Source organism: Protomyctophum bolini (assembly GCF_963924005.1).
Source record: "Protomyctophum bolini genome assembly, chromosome: 15".
Classification (NCBI taxonomy): Eukaryota; Metazoa; Chordata; class Actinopteri; order Myctophiformes; family Myctophidae; genus Protomyctophum; species Protomyctophum bolini.
Genome location: NC_137876.1, coordinates 8,181,440 through 8,200,631, shown reverse-complemented (window position 1 = coordinate 8,200,631; position 19,192 = coordinate 8,181,440). Strand labels below are relative to the sequence as shown.

General features: G+C 43.4%; 1 protein-coding gene across 13 annotated transcripts; it reads right to left on the bottom strand.

The window, feature by feature from the left end:
* grhl1 (grainyhead-like transcription factor 1) lies at nucleotides 1–18,799 on the bottom strand. 13 transcript variants are annotated; one of them, XM_080783888.1, is made up of 16 exons: nucleotides 18,636–18,799; nucleotides 14,412–14,664; nucleotides 13,234–13,307; nucleotides 12,837–13,021; nucleotides 12,476–12,720; nucleotides 11,640–11,722; nucleotides 11,032–11,188; nucleotides 10,574–10,685; nucleotides 9,389–9,483; nucleotides 6,905–7,154; nucleotides 6,621–6,748; nucleotides 5,190–5,221; nucleotides 4,890–4,981; nucleotides 2,791–2,876; nucleotides 1,633–1,697; nucleotides 1–1,526 (listed from the first exon to the last, which is right to left on the bottom strand). In XM_080783888.1, exons 1-16 carry the CDS (start codon nucleotides 18,653–18,655, stop codon nucleotides 1,412–1,414), a joined length of 1,992 nt encoding a protein of 663 aa, XP_080640014.1. In that variant the 5' UTR covers nucleotides 18,656–18,799; the 3' UTR covers nucleotides 1–1,411. The 13 variants fall into 13 exon arrangements, with proteins under 13 accessions (XP_080640014.1, XP_080640020.1, XP_080640021.1 ...); XM_080783894.1 differs by having other exon boundaries at nucleotides 5,190–5,218; XM_080783895.1 differs by having other exon boundaries at nucleotides 6,621–6,742.
* Between the last annotated feature and the right edge of the window lie 393 nt (nucleotides 18,800–19,192).

Below are 19,192 nucleotides of genomic sequence, written 5' to 3'. Positions count from 1 at the left end.
TGAGCTTTTGGGTAGGTTTTATTGGGCACTTTGTGCATCAAATGCTTTGTACAAACATGACGAACACATCATCATTTCCCTAGACAAACATTAGGATAACTTCATATAAAAAGGAACAAAAATATTATATTATTAAGAATAGAAATAGACATTTGGATATATGTTGTAAAAAATAACCCTCATCCATTTTCAATAAATATATACACATTAAGTACTGAGATATAAAACGAGGGATCATGTTGATCCTTTTCAACGTTATTTTCCAATGGACAATTGTTTCTTATTTTATCCATTGATGCATAATATAGATCTGGCCATAGAGAAGCAAATGGGTTCGTTTGAGTGTCTTATTGCACTTCCAGAACTGTTCACATGGACATGAGAGGCCAGACATTCACTGGCCTCTCTCATTCAGGACCACAAAAGGAAAAGGTAGATTTACTACTATAATTTAATACTTAAGTAGAGAGGCATGTACTTAAATTGATTCAGGGAGAAAATCCATTCATAAGCAGCCTACACTGATTCTCAGGCACAAACGTTACTACAAACACGCACAACTGTGCTACCTTAACGGTAGAGTTGAGGTTGACTTGACTAAATACTGCCAACATGTTTAGTATTAATACACTGAACAACACAGGGCTCACAACATCCTGCTTTTTCAGTAAAACAGGACTTTTGCTGTTTTTAATTACGTGTGCTAATACCCTCATTTAAAGACATCAGTGCTAAGGCTATACAAAGGAAAAGACAGGGTCTTGTCTTATAAGTATGGCTATGGTATATATCTCAATCAAATATATACACATTTCTTTTCTTGTACAAATTCAAAGACATAATAAAGATTGTGGCGTGCATAGAATGAGGTATAGCAGCACCACAATGTTTTGCACATTTATAACAAATAAAGGGCAAATGTTTGAGCCAATCACTCAAATTGCCCTGTCATACAAAATGAAGCTATCGTTACAATCACAATTGTCTGAACTTCCTGGTTCTTATGTACAAAAGTAACAAAGTTAATCAAAATGTATAACATATATCCCAAACCATTGGTGTTTTACAATAAGAGCTATGGCTTGGTGTAAGATTAAATTTATAAGACTCTCTCCGTTATGACCCTATAGGCACTGAGACAATCTGGCTATAGTATCAGAACCTATTATCACTTTCAAGGCTTAAGTCTAATTCATTATTCATGTCACAATGGTATTGGCGTGTTGCTCGCCACGAATAACCGATAAATGCAGTTATTTATGAGCAGCCGTTGTGCCACAATATATAAATTAAGGTTACTTAATATTACAGCTAGACGTGTAAACCATGTGTCTTCAATTGACGGCCTAATTTCTTCTGTTTTAAGTAATTGAGAACAGGGCAATATCATGTCCTCCGTTCAACGCACCAGTCAGATTTCAGTTAGCGTGAGTTTGTACATGCCCCCCTGCTCTTCCATAGAGATCTGGAAAGTGTCTTCATTGGAATAGTGTTTGATGATGTTGTCATCCATGTTCACTAGAATCCTGGCAGGCGAAACACAGCAGATATTACTTTAATGTTCAACCAATTATTATCTGATGTTATGGAGAACGTTGTGAACAAATGTCTGCGTGCGTGTTAGTGACATACCCTTTCTTGCATTTCTTGTAGACCTTTCCAACTTTTTCCAAAGGCAACTCATATTTCTCTGATATCTGGTTGAGAGAAAGCAATGAAATATGAGATGAAGGTGTCTGACTTGATATACATTTTGAAAAATTGATATATTTTTTAAATTGATTGATTAGTTTGATTAACTGTTGCACCCCTAATCCCCATCACTATGTCTTACGAGCCTCTGCCCTCCTCTCTTTTCATGCATTTCCCTCTACTCCCTTTGTCCCAAGCCCAGGTCAATACCATTCTGCAGCACTGCTGTCTATCCTCCTGTAACCTGCCAAACTTAACTCCTCTTTTACATTCTTTCCCTGTCTCCCCCATGTTTATCTCATCTCTGCAACACTACTTTTTTTTCTCCTTTTTTGAGAGGGGCGGGGTGCTGTGTCTGTCACAGCTCATTGTGGAGGTGGTTAGTGTGAGGGAAAATGAGGTCTCCTGCTGCATGCAGTATGCCGTCTTCAGTGGTGGAAAAAGTACTCACGTTTTTTTACTTAAGTAAAAGTATCAATACTGCAATGTAGAAACACTCTGTTACAAGTGAATGTCCAGAATTCAAAATGTATTTGTGTAAAAGTACAAAAGTATTGGCGTCAAAATATACTTAAGTACCAAAAGTAAAAGTGCTCATTATGCAGGACGTCCAATTTCAAGTTTTCAAATTTATAAAAACCTTTAGGAAAATAGCATTTTTAAATGGCCGAAATGTATATAGGGCTGTGAATTGGTTAATATACGTTTTGTAATAATAATAAAAATCTACAAAGTAACTATAGTAACTCAAGTTTTCAAATATATGTAGTAGAGTAAAAGTACAATGTTTGGATCCAGTGATGTAGTGGAGTGGAAGTAAATGTATTTTGAAATTGAAGTTAAAAAAAGAAAAAAACGTTCACCACTGGCCTTCTTTGTCTTGTGCGCGTCACAACGGACAGAGAGAGACAGTCAGTCAGGCACACAACAGGCAGGCGATTCAAATCATGACGCCCCCTTATGACCGCCCTCATGACAAAACAGAGCATAAAGATGACCGCCCTCATGACAAAACGGAGCATAAAGAGTCCTCCTATTGCCGCTCTTCTGCTGTCAATGCCGGCGCACTGGCTGAGTAGGAAGCTGAGAGAAACTTACCGCCTCCACCAGGCCTTTCAACGTGGGGTTCTTCAACATGAGCGCATCAAACACCTCCTCTGCCTCCTTACGCACGTATAACAGCACTGCAGGCGAGAGGGAGAAAGACGGGAGAGAGAGAGTCATTAGACGAAGCTCGCGTGGATCTGCACGCACACACATTGATATGAGCAAAGAGTACAACGAACTGCGCACACTAGCTAATCTGTAAGGCAAAGCAGGAAACTATATACCCAAATTAAAACGGCAGATGAATTCACTGGCATAGTGAAGTGTTTATAGCCGGGTCAGGCCAAGTTGTTGGACCGTTGCTTCCTTTATGTGGATTTTGGTCTTTGTGGCTTTACTGTGTCGTGTCCTCGTCTGCACTCACCCATACCACACACACACACACACACACACACACACACACACACACACACACTGAGCTCTCTATAGGGGACTGGGAGCTCGTCAACCTTTCACACAAGCACGCACGCATACGCACACGGACAAACACACACGCACAAGACCTTCACAGGGAAGTTGCAAGGTTATGTGTGAGTGAGAACCCTTTTATGTAGCCACCTACAGTAGATTTGAACACAGGTCTCCCGCATCGGAAACTAAACGTCTGCTACTCATCCAAAGGGGAATTAATGCCCGCCCCTGGCTGAGGGAGATACAATGCAGAGGATTGTGGGATCTCGAACATGTGACGAGAGACCCCAAAAGTTTAGATTCTCTCGACCTTATGCAAATGACAAGAGATGAACTTTCATCTCTTGTCTCCTGGGCGTTGAAATGTGGGTACAGTAAATGGCAGCTGAGGGTATTAGTTGGGTTTAGGTATGTTTCATTTAGGTATTGAGTGGCAGCATTAAGTTAACCGCACAGGAGTTATCCATGCTTGTAGGAAATAACTGTGAAAGATTATACTGTATATGTAAAGGCATTCTAAAACCTGATACTGAGGTGTTGACCTTAGCATGTTTATCAAATTGATTACCTGCAGATGTGTTCGAGGCATGTTATAGATTAATCACAGTCACTCTGGTACTATCTATAACTCAGGAATGCTGTCTTACATCTATAAATGCATCACGTCTCTGTGTGTGTACGTCTGTAATCCACGTAACTCCAGAACCGTTTGCCCCACCAACTTCAAATTTGACACAAGCGTTCCACACCACCACAGGGAGTGCAGTGCCCGGCCTTGAGTCGGCTGGGATACACCGTTCTCCAGAACTAGCACAAACGCTAATGCCCAGGCTCTGTACAGGGTCCCTGCCCACTGTGCCCAGGCTCTGGGCACACAGGCTCTAACCCCTAGATCTCCATATATGGAGCTGGCCTGTTCTGACATCACAATGATGCGGAATGCCGTTTACGCCTGTTCTTTGTGGTCGTGATACGTCACTGACTTTCCAACCCAGCTTTGTGGGTGTTCGACTACTGGCCATTCACTACAGGGCTTTCCTGGAACTGCAGTGAGATCCACAATAACGCGACACCCCGTTTCAACCTCGGCTTTTGCAGTTTCCCTTTCCATGATGTGACGGACTATTACAGAGCGCCCACTCAATCTGCCCGTCACGAAAAGAACACAGTCAGTGAGTGGCCAAAGTTTAAACGCTGTACGGGTTGGTTGGTTGGTGTGTGTGTGTGTGTGTGTCACTCAGATCGCACTGCCACATCGACGAGTGGTGTTAGATGTGAGCACGCCACAGGCGCGCAAGATTCTAGTATTTTAGTTATGCTGAGCCAAGCAAAGAAAAAGCATGTTCTATGTGTGTGAATGGGATATGGGGTAAAGTGCAAGCCAGGGACTTGTTTGTTCGTGTGCGCGCGCGTGTGTGTGTGTGTGTGTGTGTGTGTGTGTGTGTGTGTGTGTGTGTGTGTGTGCGTGTGTGTGAGACATGTGAGAGACGTGTGTGTGTGTGTGTGTGTGTGTGTGTGTGTGTGTGTGTGTGAGAGACATGTGTGTTGGGTCACTGGAGGCCTCTGGCACGTGTGTATTTTCAAAGAGCCTCAATAATCACATGGCCCAGAGGGCGGGTGCATGTCTTTCAGAGTCATAACAACAACAACCATCCACGGACACACGGACACACACCTACCTTTCTTTGGCTCCTCCACTCTAGCGATCTTGTTTGGGGGGGAACCAAATTCATCCTCATGGAATGGTAATCTCCCTCTCTCTCTGGCCGAGCTGCAATGAACACATGCAAAATCATTGCTTGATCACCCATAACAACTAGTTAACAGTAACACACACACACACACACACACACACACACACACACACACACACACAATTTCCAAGAACAGACATGTGAATCCAATGCCTTTAACTGTGGGGTGCCAAAGGTTGTTTTGCTCTCAAACAGTGTGTGAGACGAAAGCTTCCATGAACTAACCTGTCCTCCCCATCCTCTGCTGAGAAAGGCTGCTGGTAAGACCGAAGGAGAGATAAACGGAGAGAGACAGAGACATTAATGTTGGTCAAATGTAATACTCTCTTCAGAGAAATCCATGCTGAAAACAGAGCACAGATTGTGTTTATATCTGACACTGATTGTAGAGCCACAGAGTTCAGCATGGGTTGTTAGTCAGGTTCAGTCAGGTCATCTGCAGCACCAAAAATAAATGCTGCCCATCAAAAGTTGTGACCAATAGAGGAAATGGTAAACAGCAGTGGAGAGACATGCAGAGACAATCAGACAGACAAAACGTATAAATATTGAGAGAGAGAGAGAGAGAGAGAGAGAGAGAGAGAGAGAGAGGCCCCTGAATAGCAAAAAGACAAAGAGAGAGAGGGGGGGGGGGTGAATAGCAACTTACAGACCTACAGTATCAGACTTGGGCCAACAGGGGGCAATCAAGATTCACAAATGGTCTCATTCAAAACGCCATGAACCAAACCAAACAGTGTGCCATAAAAGAAAATTGGGCTTGTAGTAGGCACTACTAGGCCTACTGCATGTACAGTACACATTCATAATGTACAACAACATACCATCCTGGTATTGTGTCGATGTGTCCTTGAGCAAGACACTGAACCCTAACTATTCCTGATGAGCAGGTGCCTTGCATGATTGCCTCCGCTGTGTATGAATGTGTGTAAATGGGTGAATGTAACACACACGTTGTATTGTATTGCAGAGGTTTATAAGAAGACTCTGACCAGAATAAAACTGGTTCACTCTGCCAACTGGCAACCAGATGAGAAGGCGTTATCTGGTCACTGTGACCTGACTCCTGAGTTTGATGAGAGGGCCGCGCCTGGGCAATAGTTCAGAATTGAAGTTGAACTCTTTGAAGGAGCCAAAACGAACACAAAAACAACAGTGTTGGGCCCTGAGGAACAGGATCATCTTTACAGTGTCTGTAAATATCAGCCAGTAGAAACATGTAGACAGATCGACAGATGGTTGAATATAGACAGACATGCATTTTGTGAAGATGTAATGGAATATAATATAGACACTTCTATTTCAGAATTGTAATAGTTTCTTTGGTCAATTTTTTGTTTCAAGGAGACTATTCCAACTCGCTCATCCCACAACATCCCGTTCAACACGATGTACGCAAATGCAGCACATTCAACCACTGACCCTTTTCACAGACATGTCATAACAGGCTAAACACAGCTGCAGCTAATAAAACTAATAGTGAGAACTGTATGTTAGGTCTACTAGTTAGCAAGAATTTACTATTGTCAGTGCGTACTCTTTGGCATGACTCATTATTAATGTAATGTAACTAACAGCAGCTGTCTTTACCCTGCTATAAAACACCTCCAAATGCTGCTGGGAGCGCTGGTTTGCGTTTTAGTGACTGGCACTCACATGGCGCTGGAAGCTGGAGAAGTGGATGTCCGGAATGAAGAGGACAGGTTGTGTGTCGAAGTCACTCATCATCTTGAAGATGGTCACATCATTGCGCTTCTGGAGTAGAGGCAGTTTCACATCTGCAACTGGGAGAGCAAAGGTACAACGTGAAGGACTCTTTCTGTGTGTCTATGTTTCTTTTATTCATTTTTAAGGTGTCATTCCTACGAGGCGAGCCGCCTAGAAGAGGGTCTTTCTGTCTATGTGTCCGCAAAAATGCCAAATGATCGAGTGTCACTCACAGTTTCCCATCGCTCCAGCACTGAGGTCTGACACCTTCCCCTTCCTACGGGACTGTTTCCTCTCTTCATCTCTGATCTTCCTCTCGGCTCCCTTGTCGCAGAACACTTTGATCTGGCAGTAGGCGCGGTGGATGGGCTTGTTGCTGCGGTTGTTGTAGCTGTAGGTGTCGATCTGGAGGTTGAGCGGCAGACCCTTCACTCCCTTCTGTGAGGAGAAGTCCGTGCTCAGACAATTGACTGAGATGAAGATCTAGACACGGAGAGCAGAGGAGCAGAGAATAAAGGAGAATGGATTGGATTAGGCTGAAAAGGATGGGCAGGTGTGTGTGTGTGTCTGAACTTTTACTTATGAAATACAGAGTTGTTCGTCAAACAATGTCAATGACAATAATATCAATGATTATATCGTTCCTGAAATTTCACATCTGAACTGGATTTTCTTTTAATTCCAGATACTCTGTAAGCACTCCCCATTTGTATGTGGATTTAATAATGCTTTGGGGCAGCAGCTTCTTGGCAGATAGGTCTTTATCCCACATTGCATGTTCTGTGTTGCCCTCTATTGGTAGTCTGTGGTTATCACATGCAGGTTTTTATTATTCAAATCTAGACTATGGCTTACTCTGTCTAGGTAGAGTACGAGAGACATGATGCTAAACCCAGACGACCTTTGCTGTGTATTCACTCCGTTTCTCTCTCTCTCTCTCTCTCTCTCTCTCTCTGTCCATATTTCCTGTCAGCCTACTGTCCTATCAATAAAAGCAACCAAATAAATCTAAAGAAAATGAGCAGGAAGAATCATTTGTGGCATTTAAGGATAAATGGAAAGCATCCTCCATATTATAGAGAGGTAATCACTTTCTTTTTGTACGGTTATATTTTTAAGCGAACTTGAATGAAACATGATCTTGTATCATTGTGCTTTTCTACCCAAAGCCCCATTTGTGAGATTATCATAAATACAGTAAACAGCCCCAGAGCGAGTAAACATTTGGGAAGGGCTGGACTACGTAAACACACTTTGTGTTTCTGCGCCTCGCATCACCAGGGGGCACAGCAGTGGAGGCTGGAGAGAGAGCATCTAACGTTCATTTACCTACACACACAGACAGACACGCACACAATGTCTACATCTCAAATTCTAATGTACTTGTGGGGACATTAGCCCCTCACAAGTATAGTAATACAAGTACACTCACTCCCCTTCATGTATATCATCTTTCACATCGGCGGTTTAAACCTGGTGGGGCTTTGCGTACACAAAGGATAAATACACATGGAGAGACACACACAAGGATGAACATCCTATGGACACAGGCCTCGGGTCATGAGACAAGTCATTAGAATTAGACTCATATCCTGGTGTGTGTGTGCGTGTGCGTGCGCGCGTGCGTGTGTATGCGTGTCTGTGTGTTTGAGTTTAGTGTGAACACATGAGGGATAAACTCAGGTGCCATCTTGTCTATTCCTGTGTTTTTCGGCTTGTCTGTCTTCTGACAACCTAGCCTAATGTATGCTTTGAGGAGCAACTAACGCAGCACAGAAGCAGCCCGCCTGGTGAATTTGGCTTCTGGTTGACGTACTCTGCACGTGCACACAACTCAACCAACTGGTCAGAGGAGAACAGAAGAGGAGGAGCGGCGATGAAAAGGTGAAGAAAAGGAGGAGTGGAACGAGAAATTCCTCCTCCCCTCTGTCACCTTGTACTTGTCGGACGGGATTTCATAGTTAGCTGTCAAGGCTATAGACTATGGCCTCCTGCTGAGTTTCCTCATTCCAGCACCTATTGTTGCTCTCGTGTGGCGCGAAGAAAGACCTAAATGCGCGTCATGTCAGCATCACAATAGGGGTGACAGGTTGAACCAGTCAAGAATGCTGTATAGACAGCGGGCAAACACATCAAAGCACATGCACGCTCATACACACACACACACAAGCACATACGCTCGCACACACACGTCACCCGTTTCTTCGCAACCTGACTAAACAAAATACAATGGGGGATGGACGGCCCAACTTACAAGCCTAACTTCTGTCTCCATTTAAGCCTACTAGTGAGACATTAGTTTAAAATGGATGACACTCACTACGTCAGCTAGCTGTCACCTTTACTCTGATGAGCAGGAAAAACCAGAAACAGCATGTGACCGTTGCAAGGAGGAGCAGTCTATTTTTGTTAAAGTGTCCATTATGGGAAAGTTCAAGGCTTATTCTGAGACACACAGTTTGTCGTCATACTGTGTGGAGAAACTACAAAAAAAACTAGGATGATAGGGGACATTGTAAACGACATACTTTAAATGTTCTCACATGATCCCTGAAGCAAAGCGTGCGTCCGTGCGTGCGGATCGGCTATTTTGGCACAAAATATTGGGGGTCTGTGGCCAAATTCATATAAAGGTAAGGGTCCTTGACATAAAATAATTGGAGAACTTGTAACTAGAGGCCACTGGACTGATTCAGTTGCTGCTTTTGCCACCTCACCTTGGCCTCCTCATTGATGTCCCAGGTGAAAGAGATGGCATTGTAGGAGATCTCCTCGATGTTACTGATGGTGTTGAAACTTTCCTTGTAATCGGCTGTCAAATACAGGAGACAAGAGACAACTTAGTTTAACACAGACCATGGCAGTGAGCAACATAAGGTTTTTGGTTAGAATTGGGGATGAATCTCGCTGCCAATTGCTGGCAATGTTATAAAAGCAATCATATAATCTAGGCTAGGCCATGTGTAAAAAATATACATATTGCTACAGGAGTTTACGCCATCAAATGACAAACACCCATGGCTAAGATTGTAATGGCACTGAAGCTAAACAACAAACAAAGACAATATTGATTTTGTATTTAGTGTACAATTATAAAATATGACTTCTTTATCACTTTTCTTTTTTTATATAATCTTTTTTTTTCTGGGCTGTCACAGTGAGACAATACATCTTCCCCACAGTCAGTCACAACTGTCTTTTCAAACATCCAGACAGAGAGACACACAGAGAGACTCAACCCAGGCCACGGTAAATGAAGCTGCTGTATTGTCCTACCCAACAAGGGAGACAGCTTGTAAAGAGTGTTTAACGAGCACAAACATGGTAATTATAGCCTACACCTGTCATCCAATCAGGTGAAGACCTGACAGGGAGGCTGCAAGGTGATAATGCAGTGACATGATGAGCACCTACTGTGCATGCTGTACGCTAAAAGGCCTCATTCACTCGTACCAAACACCAATCAAGCAATGTTTGGTCGTTTCTTTTTGGGCCACCACAATGCTTTTCCAATGGGAGTCACATGGTTTGATCAAACATTTGTGTTTGATTGCTGATTGCTCTCACCTCAAACAAAAATGTTTGGTCAAACCATGTGACTCCCATTGAAAATGAATTGGGGCAGCAATCAAACAGCAATCAGACATCACACACGGACCGAACATTTGTTGTGTAGGTACAGTAACTCCGTGTTGACAGTTCATACTTAGTTAGTAGTACATATGGCAATATGGAATATACAATTGGATCTGGGTGTCTTTCAGCAACACTAACTAAAAGGTAGGAAGCAACTTTTCAATCTACTGTAGCTGTGTGGTGAAAATAAATGTTTTGCCTTAGTCTGCGAGTGGAGTTGCACTGCATATGAGCAGCATGTGAGAAGCATTTAGAAGAATCCTTACCGATGTCAAGACACCTCTGTTTGGCAGTGTGCTGTCTGGAGTGCCAGTACTTCCAGTGTTTCAGCTGATCGTCTCTGCACTTCTCCTCTCCAAACACTACCATCACCACACTCTGAGGATGGAACACACACATCAAAATATTGTAAAATACAGAACAATAGTAACTCTGGTGGAGACACAGATGATGGGACGCCCATCAGGAACTTAGGTTCAGATTCTATCTATCTACCATTTCAACTTTTGCTCAGGGTTTGACAATAAACAGAACTTGTATGTGTGAGTGTGTGTATGAGCTTTCAGCTCACGCAAACGAGCAGCCATCTTGCTGGTGCACTGTGGGAGATGTAGTTGTCTGAGGTCTGAGGTGTCATATAGAAGACTCTTGCTCCATCTCTGAGTTTCGACTCAACAGAGTGTGTGAGTGCATGCGTGCGTGTTTGTTTCTTCTCTTCTCTTACCCTGACTTTGGTGATGGGGTGATGCATGCCTTTGGCGTTGTCGATCTCCCTGAGGCTGATGGGATAGAACTGACCCTTGTTCAGGTAGGTCATCGTGCCGTCGCCCGTCTTCTGACGCAGAGACTTGGAAGCCTCCAGCGTGTACTCAAAATTATTCCTAAACCAGGAATATGAGAACATTAGCCACATGCAGTTCTGCTATTTTCCCTATTTCTGCTAAAAGTAGAGCTTAAGTGGTTAAGACAAAGCTTTAAAATCTCCTTTTTATAATGGAGACGCGAGCAGCATAACCCCAGGGCCAGATTCTCAAAAGCATGTTTGGATAAATTTGGCACCATAAACAAAAAACACATGTTTTTGGGGCGTGTTTTGTGTTTCATTGATGAGTTCAACAACAGACTGCTGCTACTACTAAACCATGACCCAAAATCAGCGTGGTGTCAGTGCTGGGGCCCGATAACATTGTGCGCGGCATTGTGTCTTTCACGCCACGGGGAGTCTGGTGTCTCCCCAGTGGCTCTGCTGAATGAATGAGGCCATTCTGTGGAGTGTTGTGTCGCGGCTCAATGGTGGTGTGGCGGAGGGAGTTGGCCAGCGGTAGAGCTTACCCCGGCACGGTGTCAAACGCACTGTAGTCCTCGGGCGCGATGGAGGCCATACGTAACTGGAGATCCCCAGGGAAGGAAAACACCTGTGCCCACACAAAGAGGGGGAGAGGGAGAGGGAGAGTGAGAGGGAGAGAGAGAGAGAGAGAGAGAGAGAGACGTATGATACAGAACCAAGACAAGGGAGACAAAACAGCGACACCCACAGTGGGAAATTCTCTCTGGTCTGTTTCTTTTTCACTTTTGTAAGAAAATATCCTCTCTGTACACTCTCATGTAAATTCAAAAATATTTATCACAGAAATATAATGTGCCATTTATTTATGTGTTGTCCCCTTGGAACCCCCCCCCCCCCCCCCCCCCCCCCCTCTCCTCCTGTTCTCCTCTTCAAAACCTCTCATCTCTCGTTCTGTGAATGGCTGAAACAAGCCACTTCCCATACGGTCCCTCCCTCTTTTGCCCCATTCGGGGGGTTTTGTTGGGTTACTCCTTCTAAAGTAATGCCCTCCAGGTTAAAGAAGAGAAAGAGGAGAGAGAAAGGGCTTTGGCTATTGTAGGAGAAAAGTACAGCACTTTATTGTGTTGGTGAGACAATGGCATAATAACACGCTGGCCGCTATTTTGGCATGTTCAAATAAAACCAGGGGAAGGCTGAGCCCACCGTTGGCTCCGTGGGATCGGGTGCACGCTCTATTGTCTGCGAGGAGAGATCTGAGCGAGAGGAAGAGGAGAGGAGAGGAGAGGGGAGGTCACAGGAGAATGGCAGTGGGGTTTAGAAAGACGAGGGGGTATTGGTATCCGTCTCCTGCAAACACACACACACACACAGAAACACGCACCTCCTGGGAACCGTCCTTGAAGCTCTCGGGGTAGGTGGAGTCGGGGGGCGTGCGGGACTGGGTGTTGGGGCTGAACTGGACCGAGGTGTGGGTGTGGGTGAGCTGCCGGTCGTACACCCCCACGTGGCCGCCCGCCTCCGCTGCGCAGTTGTTGGGCACCGTGACCGTGAAGCCGTGGGTGGGCACCTCCGTCTTCACTGTGGCGTAGTTGGGCACGGCGGCAATGGAAACTGTGACAGTTGTGTCTGAATTCATGAATTATTCAAACAATGATAGTCAATCGATCAATTGTTCTGTGTGTGAATGACAAGTCAAGAGGTTCTTGTCACGCTAGTCGTGTCATGTAATCACATCGACTGACCTGGTGAGGGGAAGGGGCCCCTCTTGTCCTGTGCCAGTTGGTTGGGGAGAAGGATGTTGAAGGGCCCCTTGAGCACCTGAATCCTGTTCTCCACATTAGCCATAGACGTCTCCTGGAGTGGGGTTATGGTGTGCCCCGATTGTATCTGGTGTCTGGAACATAGTGGAGGGAAGGACACATAGCTGCTTTAACAGCCAGCAGATGTCCCAGTGTGAACAAATTTAAAAACATAAAGATAGGCTGGACTGTACAATTTCGGTGAAGGCACGTTTCCCCTCTGCTGCGTGTTTTGTTTGTGTGTGTCAGTGTCTGTGTGTGTCTGTGTCTGTGCATGCGTGTGTGCTTGCTTGCGTGCGTGCGTTTTTAAAGGGGGTATTAGGTGAGGTCAGCTGTCTACCTTTTGTTGGGATCCACATCAGAGACCAATGTGTCTGTCTTGCTGTGGGATATTGTTCTCTTCTCCCTGGGCACCTGTATGGGAAGGTAAACACAGCCGTTCAGTAGCTGACCACAGCAAATCCAACAGCACAGCTCAATACGTGAACACTAGATCAGTTACCAGCAGCTGACACACACTCTGCCCCACAGGTGGTTGGAGGTCATGATGAATGAGGTTCATAGAGGTACATTATTAGCCTTAAAGTGTTCTGGTACCTGATAAGCCTTTAACATGGGACTTTATACCAGTGGTTTTGACCTTGGTGCTCAACATGTCTTCCAGCTCACACAGGGGAGAAGGTTATTTACGAGTTTACCAGTGATGCTCGTACATCTTCCTGCTGCTCCGATCCTTTTTGGTTGTAACCCATATCCTCTGACATTTATTTGTTTATTTCTTGTGAACAGATGTTTTGGTCGTTTCCATTTCCTCCCCAATTTAAGTCAATGTCAATTCGCCTGACTGGTAGTGCAGTCACTGTCACTGCCAAAGCGGCTGGCTCGGTTTAGGCCGGGAGAGAGAAATGCAGGGGGAGGTTTGCTCTATCTTACCCAGGTCCCCTCCCCATTGAACAGGCGAGCAACGATTAAGAGTTGCTGGTACAGCAAGGACATAATCCCCATGCCGGAAGTGAACCCGGGCCTCGGTGGCGATGGAGTGTTTTTAGCTCTACGCCAGTGCTACTCAAACCGCGGCCCATGGGCCACATGCGGCCCCTGCTTAATGTATCTGCGGCCCTTCGTGGTCATACCAATAATAATATAATTAGAATAGTTATTGTATTGTTTGTTCCAAGAGAAAGTGATATGGCCTAATGTCAGCCGACTCAGCTTAGTATTAACCACTTACTTATTTATTCATCTGATGATAATCTGTTAATTTACTCAAATTATGTTCTGTTCACATTTTGTGAATGAAGCCTCATTTTGTAACTTCATCATTAATCACAATGTTTTTGTTCATTGAGGTTTGTCCTTATAGATGGAAATGTGACTTTTTACTCTGTTACAAAATACATTTGTAAACGTTTCAATATATTACTGACATTTTTAGCCTGCGGCCCTTGGACTGTTGTCATTTTGCTGAGTCGCCCCTTGAGTAGCCCTACTCTACGCCCTCTACGTCCCCTAACTTACATTTATGTGGCTTTGGCGTGTGTGTGCCATGTGGTCTGCCTGGTTCCTGTCTTGTGCTGCTACCTTGTAGTAGTCATAGAGGAGACCCAGAGCTGCGGCGCTGTCCTCGTCCCCATTGATGCTCATCATGGCCTTGGTGGCGGCTGTCAGGGGGTTTTCCAGGAAGGACTTCCAGGCCTCGTCCTCTGTGGTGAAGCCTCTGCGCTGACCGCCATAGCCTGGCTCGTTCTGTAGAACCAGGACCGCACGCTTACTGGGAGGGGGAGGAGAGAACAATTATTGTTAGGAAACGCGGTGATGATAACTTCTATTGTCTCTTTTGTACTCGAAGTATATAAATATGTATATGGAAGTTATACCAAAAGTAAGTCAGCTTGAATTGCATTTACATATTTTATACCTATGTTAAAATTGGTTCGGTTGCTCTGTAAATATCATGTAACACATAGTTGTTGTTTACTATATATAGTATCAAAAAATATATATATACAATATATATATTATCATTTGATTAATAATCCTTTAATAACACAAAAGCAGAAAGCTTTGTTATGTTATGTTATGTTGTGTTATGTTTGACTGGCAGAAAAAGACTTGCTCGCTGCATAGGATATTAAGAAAAACCCCTTAGGCTTAGACAGAAACTAAGAAAATACCTTTTATTTTATTTTGAAATGGTCATAAAGTGCTCTGTGCTCATAGTGAGGCGTTAATAAAAAAATAGCAAACATTTCTGGGTCCTGAGACCTTGTCAGTGCTATATGAGTGGATTACAGACAAACAAGTTGCTCTTATAGACAGTGATGTTTACCAATGAAATTATGCTGAATAAACAAGTTACATTCATGTAACGAGTTATAAGCAGTGCGAAGGAGTGCTACTTAAGGCCTCGTCAATCAACTAGATATGGCTCCTCCTATCAGGAGCTTAGTATTTGTTTTGGATTAATATGCTTCTCCGGCTTCATGTAAATCAACAAAGACCTACAGTCAAGCTCTTGTTCAGAACTGACAAACAGGTTATAAGAGAGATCAACGACAGCTACATTCTTTATCTCTGAGACGACCTTTCCTTGATTGTGCAACAAATCTCAGCTTCTGAATGACTGGGGTGTCTTAAGAAAAGATGCTCTACTGGCTCAGCCAGTGAGACGGCTCTAGATTGATGATCTGTCATTGTCATTAGCAGCCTGACCGCAACCTGCAAATCTGTCACCGCGACATTCCACTGTTTAAACTGCACCACCACCGTTTTTGCAAGGGAACCTGTTTCCGAAAAGCAATTAATCATACAAATACAAATTAGTATTTAAGCTGTTGTAGAACAACATTGTCTGTGACCAACAACCTGGAGTCTGGACAGTGAATATAAACTGTTACCACCATCAAACTGATACAGGGTTAACCCAGGCTCTATGCATCATTCAAGCCCAGATTGTTATATGGAGCTTAAAGTGATTTTTGAACTTAAAGCTGTATATGAAATACTTTTGACTGACCGAGTCCTATGTGGTGGGAGTTCTGCTCTGGTTTTGGGGAATATTAAGTAGTTCTGGGTTGGCATTAAAACTGGGAAAGCATCTTCTATGTCACTTTAGATCAGCCCAAATGGAAGAGCCTTGAATATTGTCTTCTATGAATGTTTATGTTATGTGTAGACTGTAAATTTGGTTCTTGTCTTTATTTTGGGGTTTTACATCATGTTGCAAATTGAGCGGCTGTGTGATGCAAGAAACATTTCAGCCTTGATCTCACAGTATCATATCCTCATCATCATGCTTCCTACTTGGCTCTTGGCCTCTTCTTCCTCCTATTTCCCTACCTCCTTCTCCTCCTCTACCTCCTTCTCCTCATCGCTGGCTACGTTCTTCTTCGCCTCATCTTATTCTTCATATTCCTCCTCCTCATCATCATCATCATCATCATCATCATGCCACAGCACCACTATAAGTCACTCTTTGTGAGGACTGAGGGGAACTAGGAGCGGAGCTAGCTGGCTTTGAGTTCTATTCCAGGCCGATGTTGACCCATGTTTATCTATTGCAGTGGTTCTCCAAAGATTTAAGACCTGAGGCAGATTCTATAAATGCCTTCTAAATCAGGAGCTCTCCAACTTTTTTGCGCCAATGTCCCCAATTTATTTGGCCGAAAAATATTGTTTAACCACATCATGAACCCTAACGTCCCATCCTGGGCAAGCATTCGGCAAAAATAGCAGATCTACAAACTCACAGCGCATATAGATCGGCTAGTTTCTGCATATTTGCATTGGGATAAAAGGAGGGGTATAGCCTACATGTCATTAGCCCCCTGGAGGGCTCCATCAACAATATGCTTTAAGTGGTTAAAGTATATGCTGGAATAATTAAATAGTGAAGCTGTGCATATGATACAACATTGTTTAATTTGGATATAGGCCTATTTTGCTTTATTCAACCTTTATCATTTTTATTAAAACATATTTTTGGGACTCTTAATCCTCTTAATGGGAGTTTTAGTTTGTTTCTGAGTATATTGCAATTGCAAGTGGTAATTTATATTCTCTATACATGAATGTTTTACTTTATAAGTCCTTTTGCAGCTTCTCATGGCCACATGTAAACGAACTGGGTATCCACAACAAATACAGCTTTCCCTCTGAATGGTCAGAGCAAACTGATAATTAGTAATCCTATATCTAATTGTGCCATTCATAAAATGTCAATCTCAAGGCGTTAGGGATTTGCAATCCGATAGATCCGTTATTCAGTGGCAATAAAACTGCCAGGACATGCAATCCACTACTAAAAACAAAGGGGACAAGGTGTTTTCCAGGCGGAACTGTTATGGGGCGTTTGGGAAAAATCGGCAAAACAATAGCCTATAGTCTAAACTTCTATTTCCCAATTAAAAATAAAATACACCACGAAATATATAATCTAATATCCTATTCCATATGGTAGGCTACGCACTGCAGTGAACCATGGGCTATATTTGGAATAAGAATTTAGGCCTAAGATTCTTAACAAATGAATGTTTCTTGGACTTTCTGCCACAGTGCAGTGTGAAGGAATTAGGTAGCCCAGCCCATATAAATAGGCTATAGGAAAACACAGAGTATTCATTTTAGCTCATATAGTTTGCTTATACATTGTGTGTTTCTTATTACTGGTATTGTGATCGGGCCAACGCCTATAGGTGTACGATTTCATTACAGTAAAGTCTCCTTTCAAATGCCCTCAAAAACACATTTTATAGACTATAGCATCTCTCACAAAATGACTGTTATTATGTTTTATTCATTTATTTAAAAGGAAAACTTGGATACATTAGGCTACAGGCAATTTAATACAAATGGCAAACCCTTAAAATAAATAAATATCCTAAATAAAAATATTGCCAGACGCAATGACAAATTGGCCACAATTGTCCGTTAGTGCACATTAAGGTTATAGTGCCCGCATGCACTCTGCGCATATTCCTGAATAAACAAAATTAAGACTAACCACATAACTGTCAGCGAAATCAAACAATAAACCGCCCTTTATTACCACGGGACAGGGAAATGTTTACGCAATAACAATCCGCAGTGTTAATAGGCTATAGCCTATAGGCTAATATAGGCTATCGCTATCCATGTGTAGCCTAACTCGGAAAGTGTAAAAGAAAATGTAAAAAAGAAATGTTGACCCTTTATCCAACCAACCAACCAACCAACCAACCAACCAAATGGACCCTCGCGGTTCCATTTGGTTACATTCTGTAATCTGTAGTTCTGTACTGTACACTGCTAGAGAGTTAAATCAACACTCATGATCTCACTGTCTGCTGTGAAAGCCTACCTCTGCTCGCACGACAGGTGGATACACCTGTGCGTAAAGGTGCAAGCTTCAACATGACAGGTGAACTGAGCAGCTCTCCCACGGCTCCGTATCCCCTGCTGCCTTTAAGTCACAAGAAAACGGATCGCAGTCGCACTCTTTCTGATAAGCCTACAAAAAAGGATAAAAAATAATTTAAAAAGTAAAATAATTTAAAAAATAAAAGTCTAAAGAAGTAAGAAAGCAATTATTCCACTCCACAGCCTTTGGGGGAAAGCCTGTTTCAAATCCTCCAGAGCCAATATAGGCTACCAAAAAAACGAGGAAAAATCTGTAAAAAGAGTTTTTTAAAGGTTTTGAGTATCTTAATCAACACGTTGGTGGTGCTGACTGGTGCCAGGGGAGAGTGCGAAGAAACAACTTACTTGTCATGCTCCTGTGACATCTCGGTTGGTCGAACTGGACTTTCTAGTTGGTACTGAAAATCCGATCCGTCTTCTTTACCCTGAAAAACTCCGTCACACTAACGCGGGATGATGAGGGCCACACGGAGAGACGAGTCTGCTCCCAGGGAACGGGTTTTGTCGGCTTTTCTCGCTTTTTTGGGCTATACTGAGAAACTGAGGCCGGTTTTACCTGTGACAGGGTCTCGGATTGGATTACCGGTGCACGGGCGGGGCTTAAGCAGTCAATAACACCTGTTTGCGCTTGTGATTGGCTCAGCCTGTAAAGCTCTGTTTGGCATCTGGCTATACCTGAGGCAGAGGGACTGTACCCATGCTGTGATTTCATCACAAATTGTCCTTTTATTGATGATGAGTGGTTCTTCACCTATCACCTTTTTAATTTCAAGGACTCCCATAAATCTGAGAATGTAGGCCAAGAGGTCCATTTGGTTCCACTGGCTATTCTCAGAGTGACAGACCTGTAAGCGTCCTTTTGGAATGCTCAGGGAACCCTGAGCACTTTGACAACCACTGGA